Source organism: Rhipicephalus microplus, chromosome 9, assembly GCF_043290135.1.
Source record: "Rhipicephalus microplus isolate Deutch F79 chromosome 9, USDA_Rmic, whole genome shotgun sequence".
Taxonomy (NCBI): domain Eukaryota; kingdom Metazoa; phylum Arthropoda; class Arachnida; order Ixodida; family Ixodidae; genus Rhipicephalus; species Rhipicephalus microplus.
In genome coordinates this window covers 98,531,488-98,554,907 of record NC_134708.1, presented here as the reverse complement: position 1 = coordinate 98,554,907, position 23,420 = coordinate 98,531,488, and the positions used below count along the sequence as shown (strand labels likewise).

Sequence of the window (23,420 nt, the reverse complement as noted above, 5' to 3'; positions counted from 1 at the left end):
TTCCCCTACATAAGTTTCCCATTTTGGCCGTGACATGCCGCGACAATCGTCAGTGCACCCCCCCCCCCCACACACACACACAGTGACCACGCGTTTTGAACGCAATGTTTTCCAAAAAGTTAGGTCAGCTTCGCACTAGTGGTTCCGAGTCTGATGGAAGTGCGGACCTGCAAGGGTTTCAATCTTTATTTTCATTTTTTCCTTCATTTTTTTTTCTTTTTCTGGTTCTGTTTGTTCTACCATTCTTCCCTTTATTCCTCTCTTTAGCTTGGTCTGTATATTTCTCTACTTTTTATCTTTGTCTTTCTTCCTGGTTCTTTATTTATGCTATGTCACGGCCGGTATGGAGACGAGCTCTCAGAGCAAGCGCGCGACTCCTGACCGGGCTAGCTATGCTTTACTCTATCCCTTTTTTTCACAGCCAGCGCACCTGTATTATACGTGAATGTAAACATTTGACAGAAGTTTGTCTGGTTGGGTATGAAACTGGGAGATGATTTAGACTCCAACCCAAAGTTTGAAGAAACCCACACCAAAGTTAAGTATTCAGTTAAGTATACAGTTAAGTATTAAGTTCAGTATTCAGCACAGTGGTGATGGATTCTTGATACATGGTTTATGCGAATAGCCATCGTAAGCATGCGCGGGTTCCCCTTCAGAAGGGGGGGGGGGCGCAAGGTTTATTGCAGCACCCCCTCCCTATTAAGTCATTAGGAGGCGCAGACTTTGTGCCCCCCTACATTCAGTGAATTGGGGGGGGGAGTGCTGCTTTCAAGTCTGTAGATGAATAGACAAATACGACATAAAGCCCGACTAAAGCAATTAGTAGCACTTACAAGAGGGATGAGATTGTGCAAACATTTCGTTATATTTTTTTAACGAACATTGGTCTTGCAGTTTGCCGAGTGATGCGATCTGAACTTCCTATGAGCCAAAGCGCCGCTCAGGATAAGGTAGTAATGCTCGGCAACCAAACTAGTTGTATTATTTCATCGCAGCACTTCACAAATGATGGAATGTCATGGCACTCTTACACTAGCATCCCTTACTTCACCAACGTGCATCTCATCAACATCATTGTGAGCCCGGCTATGGCCACTCAAGGGCAAAGGCCTCTCCCATGTTCTGCAAGTCAACCCGATCCTGCGCTTCCTGCTGTCCCGTTATGCCCGCAAACTTCTTAACGAAGTGCAACTGAGAAAGTCAACAACTGTACGTATTTACATGATTGTAATTACACTAAAATGTAGGTCGAACCCTTTATATTGCATAGAAAAAAAAGTAAAATATAAGCACATTTGTTTTTAAAAAATCGATTCAGCGGATCCTACTAAATAATGTTTTTTTGTTAAGTGTGCTCACCGTTTACATTCCTTTTTTTTTTTTTGCTGTGCGATTTTAAAGGGGTTGACCAATCCTGCGAAATAAGGAAGGACAGCAACACAAAATGGTCTGGTTCAAAGCTCACACAGGACATATCGAGGACAGCTCACATGGGACCTCAACGAGACGGCGCACAGAGCTACGCGAGGAGTCGTTGACCACGTAGCTCTGAACAGCATGGTTGTCACGGACGGCTATTTTCGGCGACACCGCGTCACGGCAATTAACGGGCGCCGTACTCCCCGACTGACCGTGAGAAACGGCGGCACATGAAAGGGAACCGATAAGTGCAAAATGGGGGTGCTCTCCTTAGAACGTCGCCGCCGACAGTTAATCCTTTTGTAACCGTGGCGACGTCTGCAAGGTCGTAGAAGGCCGCGGTATACCCCGTACAAGGATTAGACTACAAGACGTCCGGCTGAGAGCTAAGTGGTTGACCGTTCCCACGGAGAAAAGCGTGGGAAACACTCTGGTGGCCAAGCCGTATGACAACATCCCGACAGGTTGTCACTCTCGCTAGTTGAGGCCCCTCTCCCTATTAAAAAAGGGTGGGGTAAAAATATTTTTGGGGCGGAGTTTCCCCTCAATTAAACGCGCATGATTGGACCCAGGTAGAGGTCTCTTGTCCCCAAGGAAGAGAGCGAGGAGACACGAGGGGGATTTAAGCGCAGGATTTTGCCCTGCTAGGCAGACTAGTCGCTTACCAAGATGGTGTAGAAACAGATCAACAAGCATCTCTTCTAGAAGTTTTTAGTGTGGCTCTGTATCGGCTGGCCACCTAAACTTAGCCGTTCGTCTAGCTGTGACGCGATATTAACGTCTGCAACGTAGACATCGGGACTTCGCCTCGAGTTAGCTCAACCTGCTCGAAGTCACCTGCAAGCACTAGCCTCCCGGAACCACCAGCGTTGCAACACCGCCGACATCGCAGTCGTGCCAGAACTCTCTTCGACTTCTCGCATCCGATCGTCGGGGACACAACGCTGCCGGTCATCACACGTATGCCTTCACCTGTTTATATCTTCGAACTTTCTCCTCCGTCATTCTATTCTTGTGTTAGTTGGTGTAGTTTGTAATAGTTCTCTCTCGTAAGCTGAGTTATTGTTTCTGTTATATATCCCTGTAGTTGTATCAAGTGTCAATGTATTTTGTTAGTTGTATTGAAGTGTTATATTAGATCCCGTGTGCTGCACTATCACTAGACTAAAGTTTGTTTTGTTTTCCCACGTCTCTGATCTCTTCATTGTCTCTGCTTGCGTACGGAACGAACCAACCTGCTGTCATTCCCGTCGCCGACTTCGCGCTGGCGACGCTAGAGTGGCAGCTTGTAACAAAACTGGCGTCCGCGAGACAGGACGTTCCGTACAAAGAGTAAGACAGTGAGGGGTGAACGAGAACCGTGCGGACAGCGTGGTGATAGAGCCGCACAGTTGAAGCGGTTGCAGCCTGCATAAGATTGCGCTGGTTTTATGGTGGCATTATAGTGACAGTTTGCAGTATGGAGTGTATGAATTTGGATAAGTGGATCGCGCACGGTAAACAGTTAGGCCTCGAGGGCGCCGAACTGAGACAATGGGTTAAGGAGCAGCAGGAACAGGCGCAGGCGTTAGCCAGAGAAGAGCGGGCACTGGCCCGGGAGGAAAAAGAAAGGGAGAGAGACCGGGAGGAAAAGGAAAAAGAAAGGGAGAGAGAACGCGAAGAAAGGGAAAGAGAACGCGAAGAAAAGGAGAGAGAGCGCGTTGAAAGGGAGAAAGAACGAGAAGCGGCAAGGGAAGCGGCTAGGGAAGCCGGAGAACGGGAAGTGCAGTTACTGCAATTAAAGATTCGCCTCAATGAGAGTAGCAGGGTGAGCGGATCCAGCAGTGAGCACGGCGATGCCGGGGAGGAGCCGAGTTTGAGAATACACGCAGGTAGACTGCTCGTCACCTTTGACGAAGGAAGGGACGACTTAGATGCGTTTATACGCCGGTTTGAGAGCATCGCCAGAGGGCAAAAATGGCCTGAAAGCCAATGGGTGACGGCGCTTTCGACATGTCTTACAGGAGAGGCGCTAAGTGTTTATGGCAGGCTACCGCCTGCAGATGCAGCGGACTACACCAAGGTTAAAACCGCCCTCCTGAAGCGCTTTCGATTCACGGCGGATGGGTTCCGAGACAAGTTTAATAAGGAGAGGCCAGTAGGGGGTGAAACAGCAACACAGTACGCGGCTCGCTTAAGACACTATTTCGATAGATGGGTTGAGCTGTCCAAAACTGAGACAGAATTCGAGTCCCTCCGAGCATTGTTGATTAGAGAGAGGTTTTTGCATGGATGTGGTTCGAACCTGGCATTATATTTGAAAGAAAGGAGGGCGGATTCCCTGGAAGACATGCTTGAGCTGGCAGATCAGTTTTTGGAAGCTCAGGGTGGAGCAAGCCTAGCGAAAACAAAGAAAGATGGTCCCATAACGGACGAAAAGGGGAAATACGAAAAAGGAGGCAACAGCCACTCACCACTACCACGGTGCTATATTTGCAATCGTGGGAATCACCCACCGCACTTGTGTCGCAACAGACCTGCCGCTAATGTAGCCATCGTCTGCTTCAAGTGTGGGAAAAAAGGACATAGGGCAAACGACTGCCGGTCAGGGGCAAATAACTCCCTCCAGGCATCCTGCCTCTACGCACCAAGGGAAACGCGTGAGGATCCCATATGCGACAGGTATGTCGAACTTAGGAATGGCGAAAAAGTCCCCGTCGTCAACGCCGTAAGGGCGACACCGCCGAAAAATCTGGCCGAGAACCTACCAGTGGCCACAGGGACCCTCCGAGGCACAGACATATCAGTGTTGCGGGATACGGGGTGCAACACAGTAATCGTGCGGAGGAAGTTGGTGAAAGAAGACGAGCTGACAGGTACAAGCAGACTCGTCTACTTGGTTGACGGAACAGCGAGGATGCTGCCCGAAGCACAGATTGAGGTTGACACCCCCTACTTTACTGGCAATCTGACAGCACTATGTCTGCAAGATCCACTGTATGACCTCATTCTGGGCAATATCGAGGGCGTAAGACCTCCTAATGATCCCAGAAAGCAGACTGAAAAACCAGTCGCGACAAAGGAGCTAAGGGAAGAGCCTGTGGCAGCAGCTATAACCCGTTCCCAAGCGCATGCACAGCCGGGAAAATTTGCCAAGCTTCGTACGCCTGGGACCACGGCGGGATTGCCGGGAGATAACTATGGCTGCGAGCAGAGGGGAGATGCGACACTCAAACAGTGTTTTGAGAAGATCGGCAGGAAGCAAACATGCCGAAATGAAATGGGAATCATCGAGTACAAACAAGAACAGGGACTGCTGTACCGACAGTATACAGAGGCCAACGGACGGCTTGTACGCCAATTAGTCGTTCCGCGCTGCCACCGAGAAGCTGTGCTTAAAACGGCACACGATGGTATAATGGCAGGACACTTGGGCACGCAGAAAACCAAGGACCGGATCTCGGAGGAGTTCTTTTGGCCAGGCATCACAGCTGACGTAAAAAGGTTCGTCGCCTCATGTGACATTTGTCAGCGCACCGTACCAAAGGGCCGTGTACCACATGTTCCACTGGGGAGGGCACCCATAATCGACACCCCGTTCAAGCGAGTGGCCATCGATATAGTGGGACCGATTCACCCGCCCTCAAAGCATGGGAACCGATACATTTTGACTTTAATGGATTATGCCACCCGGTATCCAGACGCAGTGGCGCTCCCGAGTATCGAAACTGAGCGAGTGGCCGAAGCCCTGGTCGAGATGTTCTCCCGATTTGGCGTCCCCCGCGAGGTACTGAGCGACCGCGGCACGAACTTCACATCGGACCTGATGAAGGAAGTAGCGCGGCTCCTTTCCGTGCGCCAGCTCCACACCACCCCATATCACCCCAAGGCGAATGGCTTGGTGGAAAAATTCAACGGCACCTTAAAATTAATGTTGAAGCGCATGTGCGCCGAAAAACCGAGAGATTGGGACCGCTACCTGGCACCTCTCCTCTTTGCCTATAGGGAGGTTCCGCAGGCCAGTATGGGGTTTTCACCCTTCGAGCTTCTCTACGGCCGCCATGTGAGGGGACCCTTGGCGATACTGAAGGAGCTGTGGACGAACGCCGACTTGACTGAAGAAGCTAAGACGACGTACCAGCATGTCTTCGACCTTCGGAACCGTTTGGAGGAAACGTGCCGCCTGGCACACGAGGAGTTGGAAAAAGCCGGAGCACGGTACGCGAAGCTGTACAATCGAAAGGCGAAGGAGCGGAGTTTCAACCCCGGAGACAAGGTACTGATTTTACTTCCAACCGACACGAACAAGCTGCTGCTGCAATGGAAGGGCCCTTTTGAAGTCCGGGAAAAGAAAGGTGAAGCTGACTACGTCATAGACACGGCTGGCGGCAGAAAAATCTTCCACGCCAACTTACTAAAAAGATACGAGGAGAGGGACAGCCCCTCCACCAAGGTGTGCAACGTGACATTTGGTGTTGTGGAATCAAGCGAGGACGAGCATATTCCAACACCTGACTGGCTGAAAGTAGAAGGGGAAGAAGACGTGAAGCTCTCCGACAAACTGGACGCTCAGCAGATCGGACAGCTGCAAAGAATTGTCAGGGAACACGCTCGTATTTTCTCGGATGTCCCGGGCAAAACTGACTGGGTCCACTGCAACCTCGAACTCACCACGAGTAACCCCGTCCACGTGAAACAATACCCTCTTCCCTTTGCAACGCGGGAAAGTGTAGAGAAAGAGGTGCGGGCGATGGAGAAGCTCGGCATCATTGAGAAATCAGAGTCACCTTATAATTCGCCAGTCATTTTGGTAAAGAAACCCGACGGGACAAATCGACTGTGTATCGATTTTCGACGCCTGAACAACGTTCTGGTGGCCGACTCCGAACCTATGACAAGAACTGACGCGGTGTTTGCTACAGTGGGAAAGAAGAAGTATTTCTCGAAGCTCGACTTCGTGAAGGGCTATTGGCAGATCCCGCTGACTGAAGAGTCCAAAGTGAAGACGGCCTTCTCGACGACATCGGGACTATATCAGTTCCGCTTCATGCCATTCGGCATCAAGACAGCGCCTGCTGTATTTGCTAAGTTGATGCGGAAGGTTGCAGAAGGTATACCCGGTGTGGACCACTACTACGATGATGTACTGGTGGCCACCGAGACATGGGAAGAGCACCTGAGGTCTCTGGGACTGCTTTTTGAGCGCATACAGAGGGCCGGGCTTACAGTGCGCCCCAGTAAATGCGAACTTGGGGTAGAAGAAATCGACTTCTTGGGACACCGAGTTGGCAGGGGCAGATTGCAACCACTGGGGAAAACACTCGACAAGATCGAAGCTGCACCACGTCCTTCAACCAAGCGACAAGTGCGCGCCTTCCTCGGTCTGACCGGGTACTATCGGGAATTTATCCCGAACTACGCAGAAGTCAGCGCTCCCCTCACAGATTTAACTCGGAAGGGCGAAGCCAACTCGGTGAAATGGACAGCAGCCCACGAGGAGGCTTTTCAAAGTCTCAAACAACATGTCTCGACGGAGCCGATACTACGGCTACCAGATTTGCACCAACCATTCGTACTTCGAACGGACGCATCGGACACAAGTCTCGGAGCTGTGCTCATGCAGGCCCACGAAGGCAAGCTCCACCCCACAGCTTATGCCAGCCGAAAGCTGCTTCCACGGGAGGCTTCCTATAGTACCATCGAACGCGAATGTCTCGCGTTGGTATGGGGAATTCAGAAATTCTCCATGTACTTATATGGTGTACATTTTTGTGTCCAGACAGACCACCAGCCTCTGAGTTATATCCAACGGGCAAAACAGCTGAACGCTCGAGTACTTCGATGGAGTTTACTACTCCAAGAGTACCAGTTCACCATTACGCATATTAAGGGTAGCGAAAACGTGGGCGCCGATTACTTGAGCCGGATATAGTTCTTGAGGTCTATGAGCATGTTGTTTTTTTTTTCCCTTCCGTCGGTTGTTTTCTGTTTGTATATACGTATTTCATTGTATAAGAAGTGTATTTTAAGTTATTTTCTTTTTGCTTGGTGCATTGGTTGCTTTTACTTGCTGTAATGCACATTGAAGGATTGCACTACAGTTGAGGAGCGCACCTGTTCCGTTTTATTTTGTAGTATACATTCGTGCAGTGTATTCTGTATTGATGGCTGCCGTACACGGCTATTTACTCTTCTTGTTTGTATGGCGCATTGATATTGTTGCGTGTAAATGAAGCTGGTACTCTAACAATTTGTTTGTTTTTTTTTCTTTTATTGTTACTTTGATGCACTCTGCCTAGTTATGTTTTGTATGAGAGGGACAGTCCTCATGCCTCCCTTGTTGGTGGTGTTTTGTTCCTTGTTGTCGGAAAAATTCCCCTCCGTGTGAACAAATGTTATGAATAACATTCTGAAAGTGGGGGGCAATGTCACGGACGGCTATTTTCGGCGACACCGCGTCACGGCAATTAACGGGCGCCGTACTCCCCGACTGACCGTGAGAAACGGCGGCACATGAAAGGGAACCGATAAGTGCAAAATGGGGGTGCTCTCCTTAGAACGTCGCCGCCGACAGTTAATCCTTTTGTAACCGTGGCGACGTCTGCAAGGTCGTAGAAGGCCGCGGTATACCCCGTACAAGGATTAGACTACAAGACGTCCGGCTGAGAGCTAAGTGGTTGACCGTTCCCACGGAGAAAAGCGTGGGAAACACTCTGGTGGCCAAGCCGTATGACAACATCCCGACAGGTTGTCACTCTCGCTAGTTGAGGCCCCTCTCCCTATTAAAAAAGGGTGGGGTAAAAATATTTTTGGGGCGGAGTTTCCCCTCAATTAAACGCACATGATTGGACCCAGGTAGAGGTCTCTTGTCCCCAAGGAAGAGAGCGAGGAGACACGAGGGGGATTTAAGCGCAGGATTTTGCCCTGCTAGGCAGACTAGTCGCTTACCAAGATGGTGTAGAAACAGATCAACAAGCATCTCTTCTAGAAGTTTTTAGTGTGGCTCTGTATCGGCTGGCCACCTAAACTTAGCCGTTCGTCTAGCTGTGACGCGATATTAACGTCTGCAACGTAGACATCGGGACTTCGCCTCGAGTTAGCTCAACCTGCTCGAAGTCACCTGCAAGCACTAGCCTCCCGGAACCACCAGCGTTGCAACACCGCCGACATCGCAGTCGTGCCAGAACTCTCTTCGACTTCTCGCATCCGATCGTCGGGGACACAACGCTGCCGGTCATCACACGTATGCCTTCACCTGTTTATATCTTCGAACTTTCTCCTCCGTCATTCTATTCTTGTGTTAGTTGGTGTAGTTTGTAATAGTTCTCTCTCGTAAGCTGAGTTATTGTTTCTGTTATATATCCCTGTAGTTGTATCAAGTGTCAATGTATTTTGTTAGTTGTATTGAAGTGTTATATTAGATCCCGTGTGCTGCACTATCACTAGACTAAAGTTTGTTTTGTTTTCCCACGTCTCTGATCTCTTCATTGTCTCTGCTTGCGTACGGAACGAACCAACCTGCTGTCATTCCCGTCGCCGACTTCGCGCTGGCGACGCTAGAGTGGCAGCTTGTAACAATGGTGATGAGGTTCTAGACAACAAAGATATCTCAACCACGTACGATGAACTTACTAGAAACTTTTATCTGAGGAGGCGAAAGGATCCGCCACCGCACAGTAAACTGAACGGGCTTCAGGCATTAATGCTCAGACTCCTGCAATTCGGGGCATATCCCAGTCCGGCACTCTTGCACAAGATTTTTCCAGAAATTCAGACATCAAACACATGCGTGCTTTGCTCAGATTTTGCCAGCTTAGATCATATGCTCTGGCGGTGCCCTGCGTTATGGTTGAAGACGTTACATCCTCCACAGGGATGCTGCGCTATATATGCAGTACGGATTTAAGGACGCAGCTATGGGTAGTCCAACGGGCCGACGATGTGACGGAGAGGTTAGGCCTATCTGTACCGGCGTGGGAGTGGCCCGCTACTTGCTAATTCAGGCCCTGATGGGCTTAAATAATGTTTCTTCGTACCATATGATATCTCAGAGAAAAAAAATGTCAAGATCAAGTGTGCCAAATTGGCTTCATGGCAGCATTTGAAAGCTATGCAATAAAGCTAGCTTCACAAGAATATGCAAGGGTAATTTTTTAGGAAATGATAAAAGGGGACCTCTAACGCTTTCAAGCATTGGTACTGACTGCATAACTCCCAGTGGCACTCAGCAGAACTACTGTGAGTGGAAATCACAACGGAAGGCGGAGACCGGGGATTGGATAAATGTAACGTTACTAAATGTTGTCGCAGCATTGCATTAAAATAGGGATTCCTAGTATTACGTTTTTTTTTTTAGCAAGTTTTTTCACCGAAAACGGAAGAGAAAACTCTTCCACTTTTTGAGCTTGAAAACTGCAAAGCTGGTCAAAGAATGCGCCAAATGCCACTGTACTGGAGGAAACTCGCCGTGGAGGCTTCAGGTGCCATTGTTTGAAGAAAATAAATAAAAAAGAATGTAAAAGCGTTGATATATAGATGCACACAAAAAGAAAGACCAATAAAGTTACAAAACATTATATAGAAGCTTTCGCGAGCTTCCTTGTTTCGCACATGTCATTTCCTCTTCAAGCACCACACTATTTGTTACCATCGCAATGGCGTCTTCAATACCTCGGACATGCTGAGCAATATGGCATGCGAGCTTTCTGTACAATAGGGCTTTCAATTAATTTCATTGGGCAGCCTTCTGATGTCATAGGGTGAGCGAAACGCCGTCCGGTGAGCCCGCGAAAGTCGAGTTGAGGGCAAGCATCCATTTCACTGCGTTTTGATATATTGCTGAATAACTTTGCACTGCTGACTCCTATCGCTGCCGTTCTTGCGACACTTATCTATTAAACCTTCAGTGTATGCAACCAGCTAAAAAAGTATGTAAAACAATGGGGTCATGAGAAGTGTTAGAGGGCCCCTTTAACAATCGAAACTAGTTACCGATCCTAGGTGACTCCTAGGCCCCCAACATCGGATTTCAAATTAGGACGAAAGGGGGCGACCTACAATTGTGTAAATAATAACTGTCACATCATCATCCACAAAGATGCACGTCTAGCACAAGGCTGAGTGCCCAGGTGAATATTGCCTTTCATCTTCGACGTAAGAATTTAAAAGGGACACCAGCCAACATATTCAATTAAAGTAGTAACTTATAAGCACTGTAAAATGATAAATCCCGATGCCTCCTGTCGAACCCAGACCCTTCCTCAGGAGAGTCAGTGTGTGGCACCAGGAAGAAAGAGTTTATAACGCCTTCTGCTCAAGTGGGGGAGGTCCCACTTCTTTTGACCCACATGCCACATTGCAATACACCCCCAGGACCGGTTCACGTTTCCAGGTATATCCTGAACGTGCCATGACTGGATGCTGCGGCTCCCTGCTGCTTCACCAAGAGCCGGTCGAGGCCCTGGTGAAGTGAACCTGCACGACAAAGTAATTCATTCGTAAAGTTTCACACGAAAAAATATTAGGAGGCACACCATGAATAGGGACTCACAATTCTGGCATGGCTACAACTCCAGAACACACACGCAAATCTAAGTAGGCATATGATTTAGCATTCACACAAGATAGAAAATGAAGCTGCTGGGGCTGAGAATACAGCGCACACTGTTATTCAATGCCTCCGTCACTCAGCTGACATAGGGTGTAAAGCCTGCCTATACAGTGATCAGTACTGTCCACATGTCATACTTGGGAACACAATCTTGTCACCTCCTTGATGGCTGGCATGAGACGGCAGCTTTTCAGGCAAACCAAATTTGCGAAAATGTGGGCTTAGATGACTCCACCTAGCACACTGCCACTCTGTTTCCACAAGTACCATCGAATAAAATGGCCCCAGAGAGCATGATGCTATTAATTTTAACAGCGGAAGATTGGCTGGCCTGTAAAAATTTGTATAGGGTGACGGCTAGCATTGTCTCATGCGTTTGCATTTAAGTACCAGTGCCTCCCACCGCATATGCTGCAAATGTGAGCTGCAGTAGGCAACTTGGTTAATTAACAACATAATGAGGGATTTAACACCGAGGATTAAGCAGTGTGAATAAAACAAGGTTGTGAAAAGTTAAGGGCTTGTTTTTCTTTGTTAGACACAATATTAGGAGAACTAACAAACAGTAATGCCAAGAAGAGTATGGGGATGTTATTAGCAGCAATTGTAATATAAATGTGAAGAAAAAAAGTGGATGAAAAGATAACTTGCCGCAGGCAGGGAGCGAACCTGCGATATTCGAATAACGCGTCCGATGCTCTACCAACTAAGCTAACGCGGCGGTCATCATCCCATTCACTTTATGGGATATACATGTGAGTATTTATATCAAGGAGTGCTAGTCAGCACCGCCAGTAGCCATGACAGCAGCACTTACTCCCTGGCTTTTAGCTGCATGTTCCCTTGGTATGTTTCTCGGGCTACTGCGTAGTTCTTTATGTGGTCCTGTGAACAGCATCTTAGAAGAGTTCATGATAGATAGATGTTCCTTCATTTCAACCACCTCCAAATATGGCCACAGTGGCCATGAAGTGAACTTGCATGCTCAAGCCAAGCAGTGAGACACTTTGGAAGATGAGCTACCACAGAAGGTAATAGGAACTTTTGCAATCAATGTATTTCCTCCATAAATCAGCAAAACAAATGAAACTTACTCAAACTCGCTCAATAAATATATTGTTTGCTTAGCCACTCACTCCAGCGATCAGAATGCCTTCCAGCATTTTGGAGCAGGCAAAATCTGCTTTTGTAGCAGCCACCTCTGTGTTTGAAGCAGGCATGGCGACTAATGACCCATGATACACAGAGAGGAAGAAAATTTAGCTTTAATTTAGTTTCATGTCAAGAGTATGAGGAACTGTAAGCCACATATTTCATACCAGCAAATTACATCGACCGATATGCATGGCAGTTAGGATGCAAATTATAAGCAAATAAAGAATCCAACTAACGCGATATTTTTCACGACTCTAATCCACTCATGTGAGTCACTTGCCACTAAGAAACATTCCTAGGAAAGGATAAAAGGAGGAATGTAGCACAAGTGGGCGATGACGTAACTAAATAGCCTCAAATGATGGCGCTTTTTAGGTACTCTTTCACAAATATCATGCTTAATCAATTTTAGGACCATTACAGAACATCAACTGCATTAACACAAGAGACATTTGGATTAAAATGGCTGGTGCAAGGATAAAATTATATGGCATGCAAATTAATTCCAATGGCACTGGGATTAAATGTACTAGCACATGTATTAAATAATTGGCCCTCGGATTAAAAGCGCTGCCGTTCAGATTAAATTGGCTGGCACAAGAATTATTATCACTGGCACTTGAATCAAACTAAGCGGGAAAACCTGTAGAAAAAACTGCAAATTTCCAAAGAAGCAACTTGGTTGCCTGCAGTACAAGACGAAAGAAAGTTTCAATCTAGGAATGTCGAGCTTATCCAGGAAGAAGTCTTTTTCTTTTTTCAAAGTTGTTCAAAACAAAGGTACTGTCTAAATCGACAAGGCAATGGTGGTAACAAAAGACTTCACCTTTGTCCTCAATTGTGGGGGGAAGGTTGTTCCCTTGTGTGCATACAGCAAACATGGTTTAGGAAGCCAGCTGAAACTCACAAGCTGCACATGGTATCAAGTTTTCTCAGTTATGTTGATCACCTGAAGATATGCACGGGTTGTCATAGCAGCTTATTCCCTTTGATTTCGACCGCAACATCAGCCCTGAAGATCCGGGACATGTGGAGCACTTTTGGGCTGTCCCGGAAATACCTATGCCTATCATGCAAGAACATAAGGTAGAATTGGCGAGATCGGTAGAATAAAAAATAAAGCAGAAATCTACAAAACCAACGAAGCTTCACCAAAAATTTTGCTCGACTGCTAAAGAAACTAAGAAAGACAGTTATTAGGGCCACAGTTTCTGAAAAAGAAAGTGAAGAACGACATTCAGAAAATGAACACATGGCTTTCAAAAGGCTCTACCAGTCAAGTGGACTAACTGATGACCAGCCTTCCTCCAGCACAATAACCGATGGCGCTGAGCAAAACATTTTTAATCCCGATTCGCAAGGCATTTCTTCGATAATTTTTGTTTAAGTCTTGATGATGTTGGCAGAGGAAGTATGTTCCCCTCTGACATCAACCTATCAGCAGCAACAGGGCTCGATATATTAAGAAGCGGGGAAATAATCAGCCACTCTGTCACGTAGCACTACCCTCTGTCTAACTTCACTTTGAAGCTTTCAGCGCAGCACAAAGAGCAAATTTGAAAAAAAAAAAAAAAAAAACTTCTTCCTGGATAAGATTGGCATTCTAGGATTGGGACATTGTTTGGTCGCTACCTCTGCATACAACACATCGCTACCACTTCCCGACACACGGCCCTCGAAATTCGTGGTTTCTCTAAGTATCGCTCGTTTCCTTTTGCGCTTTAATGCTGCTGTTTTAGAGAAGTGTGCAGGAATATTCGAGAAAATTGAAAGAATGACACTGGGCTTTCTACCTAACACAAGAAATTTTCACGTTTCCCTTTACAATGTGCTCATAGCAAGTGATTAGGTCCTCGGATTCGAAATGTAAGTCGGAAATGTATGTCTTTACTGTCATTCCAAAGGCGTTTTGTGGAATAGCAGCTGTTCAGTCTTTAGGAACTACAGGGTAATTTGGGTGTTTGTAAAAGTACCGCCGATCGCAAGTGTTTTCCTCAGAGGCATAGCCATTTCGACAGCCCGGCGCGCCGCAGGTCGGCATGTTTACAATATTAAACTGCTAATTCACTTAAGCATGCTTGATTGTCGTGTAACAAGTTGAATACTATTTGTCATGACCAAAATCAAACCTTCGAACTCTCGCCTCTCTGATCTGAGCAAGCAAACTAAAAAAAATTAACATTGCCCTGGGAAGCCGGTGGCGGCGGCCCAATCAACGCTACACCAGTGCCGCCCCTCAGAGCGGATACGAGTAGGTGTCGCCTCCGGAGCGGGCTTTTCCAACTGACAGTATCTAAAAACGTTGCCCTATTGGCCTCAACTAAGTTTTGTTTTGTGCTCAGCAGCTCTGGGTGAGGCATTTCAGCGAACCCCGCCAGCCTTCTAAGTCAGTCACTGCAAGCTTGCTCTATTTATTTATTTATTTATTTACAGTTACTGCAATCACCATTAGGTAATTTTAGCAGGGTGATACACAAACTTAGTGTTGACAAAAACAATGGCAAGTAGATGGACCAAAAAAAACTCGACTATGGAGAGAGGAAAGAATGAATACTTAAAACAGCTATTTCGTGTGTAAAATGGGGTGACAGTTAGGTCATGTTTCTGCCTAGTAGGGTAGCCTGAAGGAAATAAAAGAATATCATCTATATTTACTTAATAATGGCCCATAATTAGTTGATATCGAAATTTCAGTTTTGCATTGCGGTAGCTTCATAATAGCAGTGAAAGTTGAGCTCTATTTAAAAGGTCTGTCACAGATTTCCTTAAAAAATTATTATAAACAAAATGCACTGCTCTTTTTTGCGTGAAAGGGTACCATATTATAGAGACGTAACCTAATAGTGGGAGGACAATTGATTTGCACGCTAAAAGACGGACAGAAGGTGTGGAAACTTGAGAGCACGACGCAGAAAAAACATTTTGTAAGTTGGATTTGTTGTTGTGTGTGATATGCGCTTGTTCCAACAGAGATCATTTGAGATGTGAAGCCCTAAGTACTTATAACTAGTGACTTCAGATAAAAAATATTGTTAGCATTGTACCTAGAAAGTGAAGGGTTTTTTTTATGAGTGATTCGCATGAAGACAGTTTTGTCAAAGTAAATCAGCATTTGCCATTACTCGCACTTTTTGAAAAGATTTACCAGAAGCTGGTCGGACGTGCTGTCAACCTCCAAGTACAATACACAGTCATCCGTGTAAAGTTTCACTTTGATAAGAATTTCATCTACAATATCATTAATAAACAATAAAAACATCAGAGGCACCAAAACTGAAAACTAAACAGCAACCTCATACTTATATATCCGTGGTCATTGCCGCGAGCAAAAATGTTTTAAGTCACCTTTCTAGGGGAAGAATACTGAAAACAGAAGAGAAAACACCAATCAAAATAGCCAATTGTCCTATCACTAGTCATCATCACAGCGGTGAAAGGAAGAGAGCATATAATCTGTGACCTCGGAATTAACAGCTATACAAAGGCGTTCACTTGCAGAGCTCTCTGTAAGAGAAAAGACCGGGGATAACGTTATGCCGCACGTCAGTCCCCTATTTCATATAGTACTGAGAAAGGCAGGGGTCGATGTTTCCCACAGGCCATACACCACCATGACCGTTTCATCCCTCGTCCCAAAGTCCACGCACCTGCGGAAAAAGTGCAGGACATAGTGGGCTAGATCTCATGCGCCGACTGTCCCGCTTCGTACGCTAGAGCAGTAGGGGAAACCAAGAACTTTCGCGAAAGAATGCAGCAGCACAAGAATGACCTCCGTCAATGGAACAGTGAATAGAATGCAAGGACAGAACACTGTGAGCAGTTTGACCACCATACCAGCCCTGCCGGCACAGTGTCGACCTTGTTGCTTCGTTTTCTATGCTCCCCTGCATTCCTTGGGATGCACAATGAGCGCAATAACAGGTATGAGAATCTTCACCCTGGGAAATGCCTGCAACGTCAAGGTTTTTGCAGTGTGGACTGCATGAACACAATGACAGGCGACTTCCGCACTTTAAAGCTAACTATGAATAGAAAGGTGTTTGAAAAAAAAAATAAAAGATACAAGAACATAAGTGTTGCCATGTTGTGTCGATACGACTGAACTGCAGACGTGTTGGCAGAATATGGAAGCAATATCTCATAAGGAGACTCGAGAATTCGATAATGTCATTGAAGTTTGAACACCCTTCGAATCGCCGAGAGCTAACAGAACTCTTAGACCACATTAAGCTGAAGAAATTTGTTTTTGTAAGTGGTGATGCGTCACGTACGGCAAGAACGTGCATCTCTACGCCCTTCCTTCTCAAAACCTGATCATTTTGATAACACCAACTTTCAAGGTGCCCTAAATAACGCAACCGCTGTTTAATTTGTACTGAATGACACGACAACATATATGTATGTACGTTTTTATAAACAGCGTTTTCAAATTTTTTTTCCTTGTTTTCGATATATATGTATTTTTTGAAGTTCTGTCTTCATCACTATACGTTGTACTTGATTTTGTTTTATGTTAACATTTACTGTACCCACCCTGTTACGGCCATAACGGCTAACAGTATTTGGAAATAAAATAAATAAAAAGCTGATGGTCTTTGTCAGCACTACATTTTAACAGGACTTCAAATTTGGCAAAATGGTTAAAGCCCAAACCCCATAACCGCGAAAATGCTCACGACAGCGACGAAAGCCTCAACGTAGATTGCCTTCGCGCAAACAGTCGCTAGCGCAGGCAAACCTCATTCACACGACGGCTTCGGCGAGCGAACTCCACAGTTGCTTGCATGAGGCCATCTACTCGCACCGTAAAAACCGCGTAGTGAGCAGTATGCAATTTAAAAATAAAATCTATTGTTGTGTAATAGAACAAAAAGTGTTTGTTATTGCATTACAGCACTTTTTTTTAATGTGCACGTGTATAAACATTACGTTATTTCTTCGTTGTGCACGCGTGACTCGGGCGGAGAGGAGCATGAGAAGAGGTGGTGATTTCGTGGCACATAAAGAGAACAGGCAGTACGTCAGTCATGTACATCCTGTTCCGGTGCTCTAAGCACAGCACAGCGACGGTTTCCATACTTGGCAAAACGAGCGATCGCGCAAAAACTACCACGCGATACGTCGCACGAACGCCCTGTTTCGTCGCTCATAGCATCGCTCGTCGCTGTCTCGTGCATTTTCGCGTTTATGGGGTTCGGCCTTTATTGCTATCGGGAAATTTTCAGTGCAAAACAACGCCTTCATTAGGCAATCACTAGCGCCCGTACAATCTCTCTCGTTCTAGTGAATAACTTGTTTGGCGCTCATGACTTTCCCAATCACCACATTTATTGATGAAAAAAAAAAACAGTGGCACCTGAGAACACAAGCATTTCAATGCAACAGCAGGAGTGCTCGATGCTCGTAAATCGAGCTGCTTTTTCATTTTCGAAGTTACATGAACGATGAAGCCACAGCATTGCAATCATTCTTCACTGATTATGTACAGAGCTCTAGATCAAACTCAGTGTGGATTATGATGTCGCGTAATAAAGGTGGCCTGGAGTTGCACATGTTTCAGAACATGCCCACTTCCATGCCCTTGTACACACCCTTCTCTTCGCTGCGAAAATATCACGCGAGTTTCGTAACAAGCATTACCATTAATTGCTGTTTCTACTTCGCCAGAGATGGTCAATAGTGCGCTCTATAAGCACATCACCTACTAACATTAAAGTACGTGCCAGTTGTGATGCATAAAAACCACTACTATTGCACCACCAAAGATTACGGGTTTCGTGAAAAGAAACTACTAAAGTATCGTTAAAAATTCAAACTTAAATTTTGAAGCCGTCCCGCCGCGAATGAGATTAGCTCTGTGAACAAATACACTGCAAAAAGTGCTACTAATAGCATCTTGAAGGTATGGTATATACATTGCACGAGCTTTTAGAGGTATGGTGCCATCAATAGTTCAGATTATATTGTGTTAACGTAGAATTAGCTTTTTAGTCGTGTTGGCAATGCTCCTTAATATTAATATCTCACCTAATCAGTGCATCGTGTAATGCTATTTGATTCCGTACCTTTAAATAAGAGTTATGAATAGCTGTTTCCAGTAAATACATATTTATTTCAAGATGTGAGAGTGTTTATCAACGACCTCCTTTGGATCAAATTCCAAGGAGGGAGGGGAGGAGAAACGAGCAGTTTTATCATTTGAAAAGATAATTCTTAGGCTTTACAAGCTGCAACTTCAATACGATAACAAAGCACGCCATAGTGGGAGGCTTTACATATTTGGAATTATTGGTCAGCTATACTGATGGAGCCCACAAAGACTCAATAAATATGTTTTTCGCTTAGGACTCAATAGGACGCAGACCAACCCAAATTCTGCTGAAGCAAACTTACCCCGACTCAGACTTAAGAATATTTTCGTCAGCCGAACCCGCTCGCGCTCATACTGACCAAAATTTTCCGCAAGTGGTCTCACTCACACTCACAATTGAGAAGATATAACTGAGCCGAACTCACTCGGATACCGACTCGCCAATATTTTTGTCAACTGGACTCACTCAGACTCGCAAGACTTCTTCTCAAGTAAACTCACTCGTACTCTGGCTCACCAACGTACCACTCTGCCGGACTCACCGAAGTTTAACTCCGCCAGACTCAATCTGAGTCTGAGCTAGTCGATTCATGGGTGAGTTTACCAGCCTATGATTTCCTCGCATACTACAGTAGACTCGTTATAATTCAAACTCTGATACTTCATACCTTTGGTTATTTCAAACAAAATTCAATTTTTGGTTGGCCCTCTATTCTCTCAATGTATTTAAAAGCCCCTTAATTTAAACTGCATCATTCCATTAATACATACTTTTTGCAGGTCCATACCAGAAAACATCAGCTGGTTTCCCACTACCATTTACAAGTTTGTGTGCTTATATAATCCTAATAGTCTAAATATGAAAAATGAGCACCTGAGGCCCTCCAAGGAAAACATTCTTTCAAATAAACAAATGCTTGAAACGAAGCACGCACATGGTAAACCGTGATGCTTCTAAACTGGTATAGAGAGCTTTGTGCTGAAGGCACATATTTATGATTCAGAGTTTCAAATATAGCGGGTCTACTGCTAATTTGTTAACAATGATTTCTTGTTTTTTTTTTCTTTATTTTCTTTTTTTGTAAGAGTTTTGACCTCATCTTTAATGCAAAATTTTTTCTTCCTCGTATTCTTGCTCCTGAAGGCACATACCTATAGCAATGAAGCAGTTGGCAATTCACAATTTCTATAAAAGGTCTCATCAGTAGTAAATGGCCAACAAACCTGTGGACCTTACATCTCTGCTTTCTGTTCACTGCATGCAGTTAGGGCTTAAAACCACCTAAAATTTTTAAATGTGTTAATATCAATGCCTAATCATAATGTGTGGTGTCACCTCACCCGGAGTCATCTGTCTGAGCATTTCTGATAATTGAAAGTTTATGATAATTCAATAAAAATTCAGAGGTCCCCTTGAGTTTGAATTAATGAGAGTTGACTGCGCAATTAACAAGTCTAAATAATAAATGAAATAAAAGAAGATAAGGAATCAAGAAGATGAAATATGGCTATCGTATTATTAGCGCACTTACAGTTTAATGCTGTTTTCTGCTGACTGACGTTAGCTGTGGTCAGTGACGTCCAATGGTGGCCTGTCTCCTGCAAGGCCCTCCAAAATATCATACAAAACAGTTTATCGAGATTCATGCTTCGGTTTGAACTCCAAACGAACGGCATTGAACATGATGCAGGCACTGGGCAGCCTTGCTGCAGCCCCTTGGGTATGCCTGAATTCCCATGTTCCTTGGGGGGCGAATGAATTGGGCCTGCACACCTGAAATAAAACGCATTTGTAATGCTTTCTGAGGCTGTCTTAGACAGCTGTGTGTGGAAAAAAGAAAGAACATAAGAAAAAGGAATCACGGAAGTCAGCATATAAAATCATGTTAACCTTCACCTCTCTCAATATTTCTTAAAATAATACTTTTGCAGTGCTTTTCAAAATCTGCACATGAAATAAATGCAAGTAAAATTTTTCTTGGTTCCACGTGGCAAACCTGAGGCGCAATCAATATGTGTTGATAAGCTCATCTCAGTACATAAGAGAAGTGCGCGAGCTGTGCAATGAATCTAGCCTTCAGCTTGTAGTCCCCCACACTCTGAAATGGGCAGCGTGGTTAAAAGGGATACCAACATAAAATTGTGTGGGAGAAAGATAGCCTGGCACATCGATTCCCATGAAAAAGCGTATATCGTCTGCAAGATATTCAAAAAAGGTATGCAGAATAAATTTTGAAGTTCGCATGCCCGATCGAGCCTCGCGGTATTGACACCTTCAAAGGTGACCCGTGACCCCGGGGGGCCTGCCAAGTTCCCTCACGTCACCACGTTGCAGTCAATACAAGTCATGATGACGTCATGGCAACCATTTTTTTTCATTTGCCGCGTTTGCTCCAGCAGATTAGTTCTAAGTAGCTGCTCGCAAGTCTGTGGCAGCAGAAGCACGGGTGTTGAAAGTTTTGTGTTTGGCGACACTGTTTTCTCATTTCCTGTTTGAAAAGACCTCTCTATGCGGGCCGGGCGGAAGTGCAACTAGGTTCCGTGTGCTGACGTGGCTGAGAGTTGCATATTCCAGGTGGCAGTAGTCGCACCTGGCGACTTGTGATTATTAGGAGCTCTCTCAAACCGAAGCTGACACTGGTTGGCAATAACAAGCCTGTAAATAATTATCTGTCACGCACTGCAGAAAATTATGCATCGTGTTATGACTAACAGGCTCCCAAGACCACAATGCAGCATAAAAAAATGCGAGGCCAAAATTTTTGTCAGTACACCATGAGGCATATTTTCCAAAAAAAGAAAGCTGCATGTTGGAGTTGGGTAAGTATGGTTGATGCAAGAAGTTAGCAAGATTGTCTTTCGAAAGAGAAACAGGAACACTTTGTTGAGAATCGCGTCAACTAGTTAACAGTAGTAGGCCCACAAATGCATGGGCATGCCGAAGGGCACACAGATATGTTGTATTGTAACTCACCTACGGAGGCGTATATTGTAGCATGATACTTGAAAGCATAAGAGTGCTCTTCCTGTGGGCAAGAAAGCAAAAACATAGGAGCAGTAATAAAGCAAAATACGAGGCTGCATTGACTTCAGTACTCAAGACATCGTAAAAGGCTCAGATTGAGAAACATGCTATTTATTAATGGATTCTCGACTCACCAGCACTTGATCAGGAGTAGCAGCATGGAATGCATCATCCTCCGCTTTTGTCCCCAGTTTGCCGATTCTAAGATAAAGCGCTCTTGGACCACGGCATGTAGCCTGCAATAGAGTGTCAATCACACATATTGCCCAAAATGTTACTACCAAATTGTCACGTCTATGACTGAGCGCAACTTTAGAAGTCAGCGGAATTTCTTTCCCAATCACTGACGGACACAAGCCCGCACCAACGGGGGTACACTTTGAACTGGTGCCCAGTGTACCTTAATAACTGATGGCTTTGCCTTTGGTGAATATTGCCAAATGCATCAGCGAAATTATTTTAACCTGTGATGGTGATCAGCTGCAGCTGCCCTTCACTCGTCTCGGTGGAGCCCTTTTCAGACTTGTATGTAACATGTTACAAGTAATCAATAACATTTTCTTGCAATTTCATAATACACTGAAACCTCATTATAACGAAGCTGACTCTCATATAAAAGGTTCATTATGTCTAAGCATTCGTTATAAAAGTATATTTTTCAGAACTGTATATATTGCAAGAGTATTTTTAATTTATGTCACTATAACCAAGATTTTGTTATATCAGAATTCGATGGCATCACCGATTAACTTTCTGCCAATATAATACTCTGAGTAATTAAAATACATTCTGTGTAATTGAATATGGTAATAATAACTTTTTTTCTGAAATCAAGCTGTAACAAGTCTTTTACGGCAGTTCTCTCATAAACTATGTGACTGCTCCGTAGAAAGCCCAGTTCTGTCAGACGGAAAGGGGGGGAGGAGGAAGGTCTTCAGAGTCGATTCGTTTTCGCTTTTCCATGGCCTCACTTGAAAAATCCTCACCCATGTGCCAGTAACAGCGAAGCTTGACACTTATTAGAGTACACCGAAGCATTGCACAAGTACGAGCTGGTGCACGAGGTGTTACTATATTATACTACACTCAAACCTCGATATGAAGAACCCAAAGATAACGAAATATTGCTCATAACAAAATAAATGAAAAATAGCCTCACAATATAGTGTTAGGAGTAAACCATTATAATAAAATTTCAGATATTACAAACTTAATTTTGTCTAACATGCAACTTCATTTTAATGAGGGTCGATTGCACTGCCCTTCTCTCCAGCACATGCATAGAGAAAGTGTTCTGTGTAGCAGCTGACCTCTTAGCGAGGAAACATGGAAGAATCTGTGACAACTTTAATAATAATACTATCTGGAGTTTTACGTCCCAAAACCACAATATGATTATGAGAGACACCATGGAGGAGGACTCTGAAAAGTCTGACCACCTGGTGTTCTTTAACATGCACTGACATCGCAATCAGTTCAAATAAGCGATAAACATGAAAAGCAACTCTCGTTGAAGAGTACCATAAAAACCCGCGTATAGTTCGGACCCACGTATAGTCTGAGGTGTAACTCGGGGATAGCAAACGCGAGAAAAAACATTTTCACGCGAATATTGTTCGAGGAAAACAGAAAAAATGCATTTATTTACACACTTGCATGCGCACGCACGCGCGCGCACGATTAGTCGTCGTTTTTGTCTGACACACTGTCTTCCGAATCTCCCTTGTTCGAAATGTCCTCCCACAGCACCTCATCCTCCGTGCCATCAAGCGCGTTTGAGATGGAGCACTTCTTGAAGGCACGGCAAACGAGCGCCTCGGGAATGCGGGCCCACGCCTCGGCGATCCACGAGCAGAGCAGAGCTGGCGAGGCCCGTTTCAGCCGTCCGGCAGGGGTCACTTCTGGCTCTCCGGACCTCATCCACTCCATATAGAGGCGCCTGATGTGGTCCTTAAACGGTTTATTAAGGCACACATCAAGTGGCTCATTCACGCCGAACTGCCGCTCCGCGGCACAGTTGCCGATGGTTTCGGCAGCAGAAATAACTTTCCTCTTAAAGGCAGCCGAGTACTGCCTGCGCGGTCCCAACATGACTTAAAATCACGGAAGTAAAATCGTGGCCGTCGTGATGTGCGCCA

The 23,420-nt window shown here is 45.2% G+C and overlaps 1 protein-coding gene across 3 annotated transcripts in view; it reads right to left on the bottom strand.

The window, feature by feature from the left end:
- Positions 1-10,678: 10,678 nt before the first annotated feature.
- Positions 10,679-23,420, bottom strand: part of LOC119163137 (uncharacterized) — a 31,016-nt gene continuing 18,274 nt past the window's right edge. For 2 of the 3 annotated variants that reach the window (XM_075874146.1, XM_037415080.2), the window contains exons 2-5: positions 21,417-21,518; positions 21,232-21,283; positions 19,790-20,031; positions 10,679-10,875 (exon numbers count right to left, since the gene is read on the bottom strand). In XM_075874146.1, the coding sequence (XP_075730261.1) occupies positions 19,901-20,031; positions 21,232-21,283; positions 21,417-21,518 (285 nt within the window). In that variant the 3' untranslated portion in view covers positions 10,679-10,875; positions 19,790-19,900. The other variant, XM_075874144.1, reaches the window with a different exon arrangement.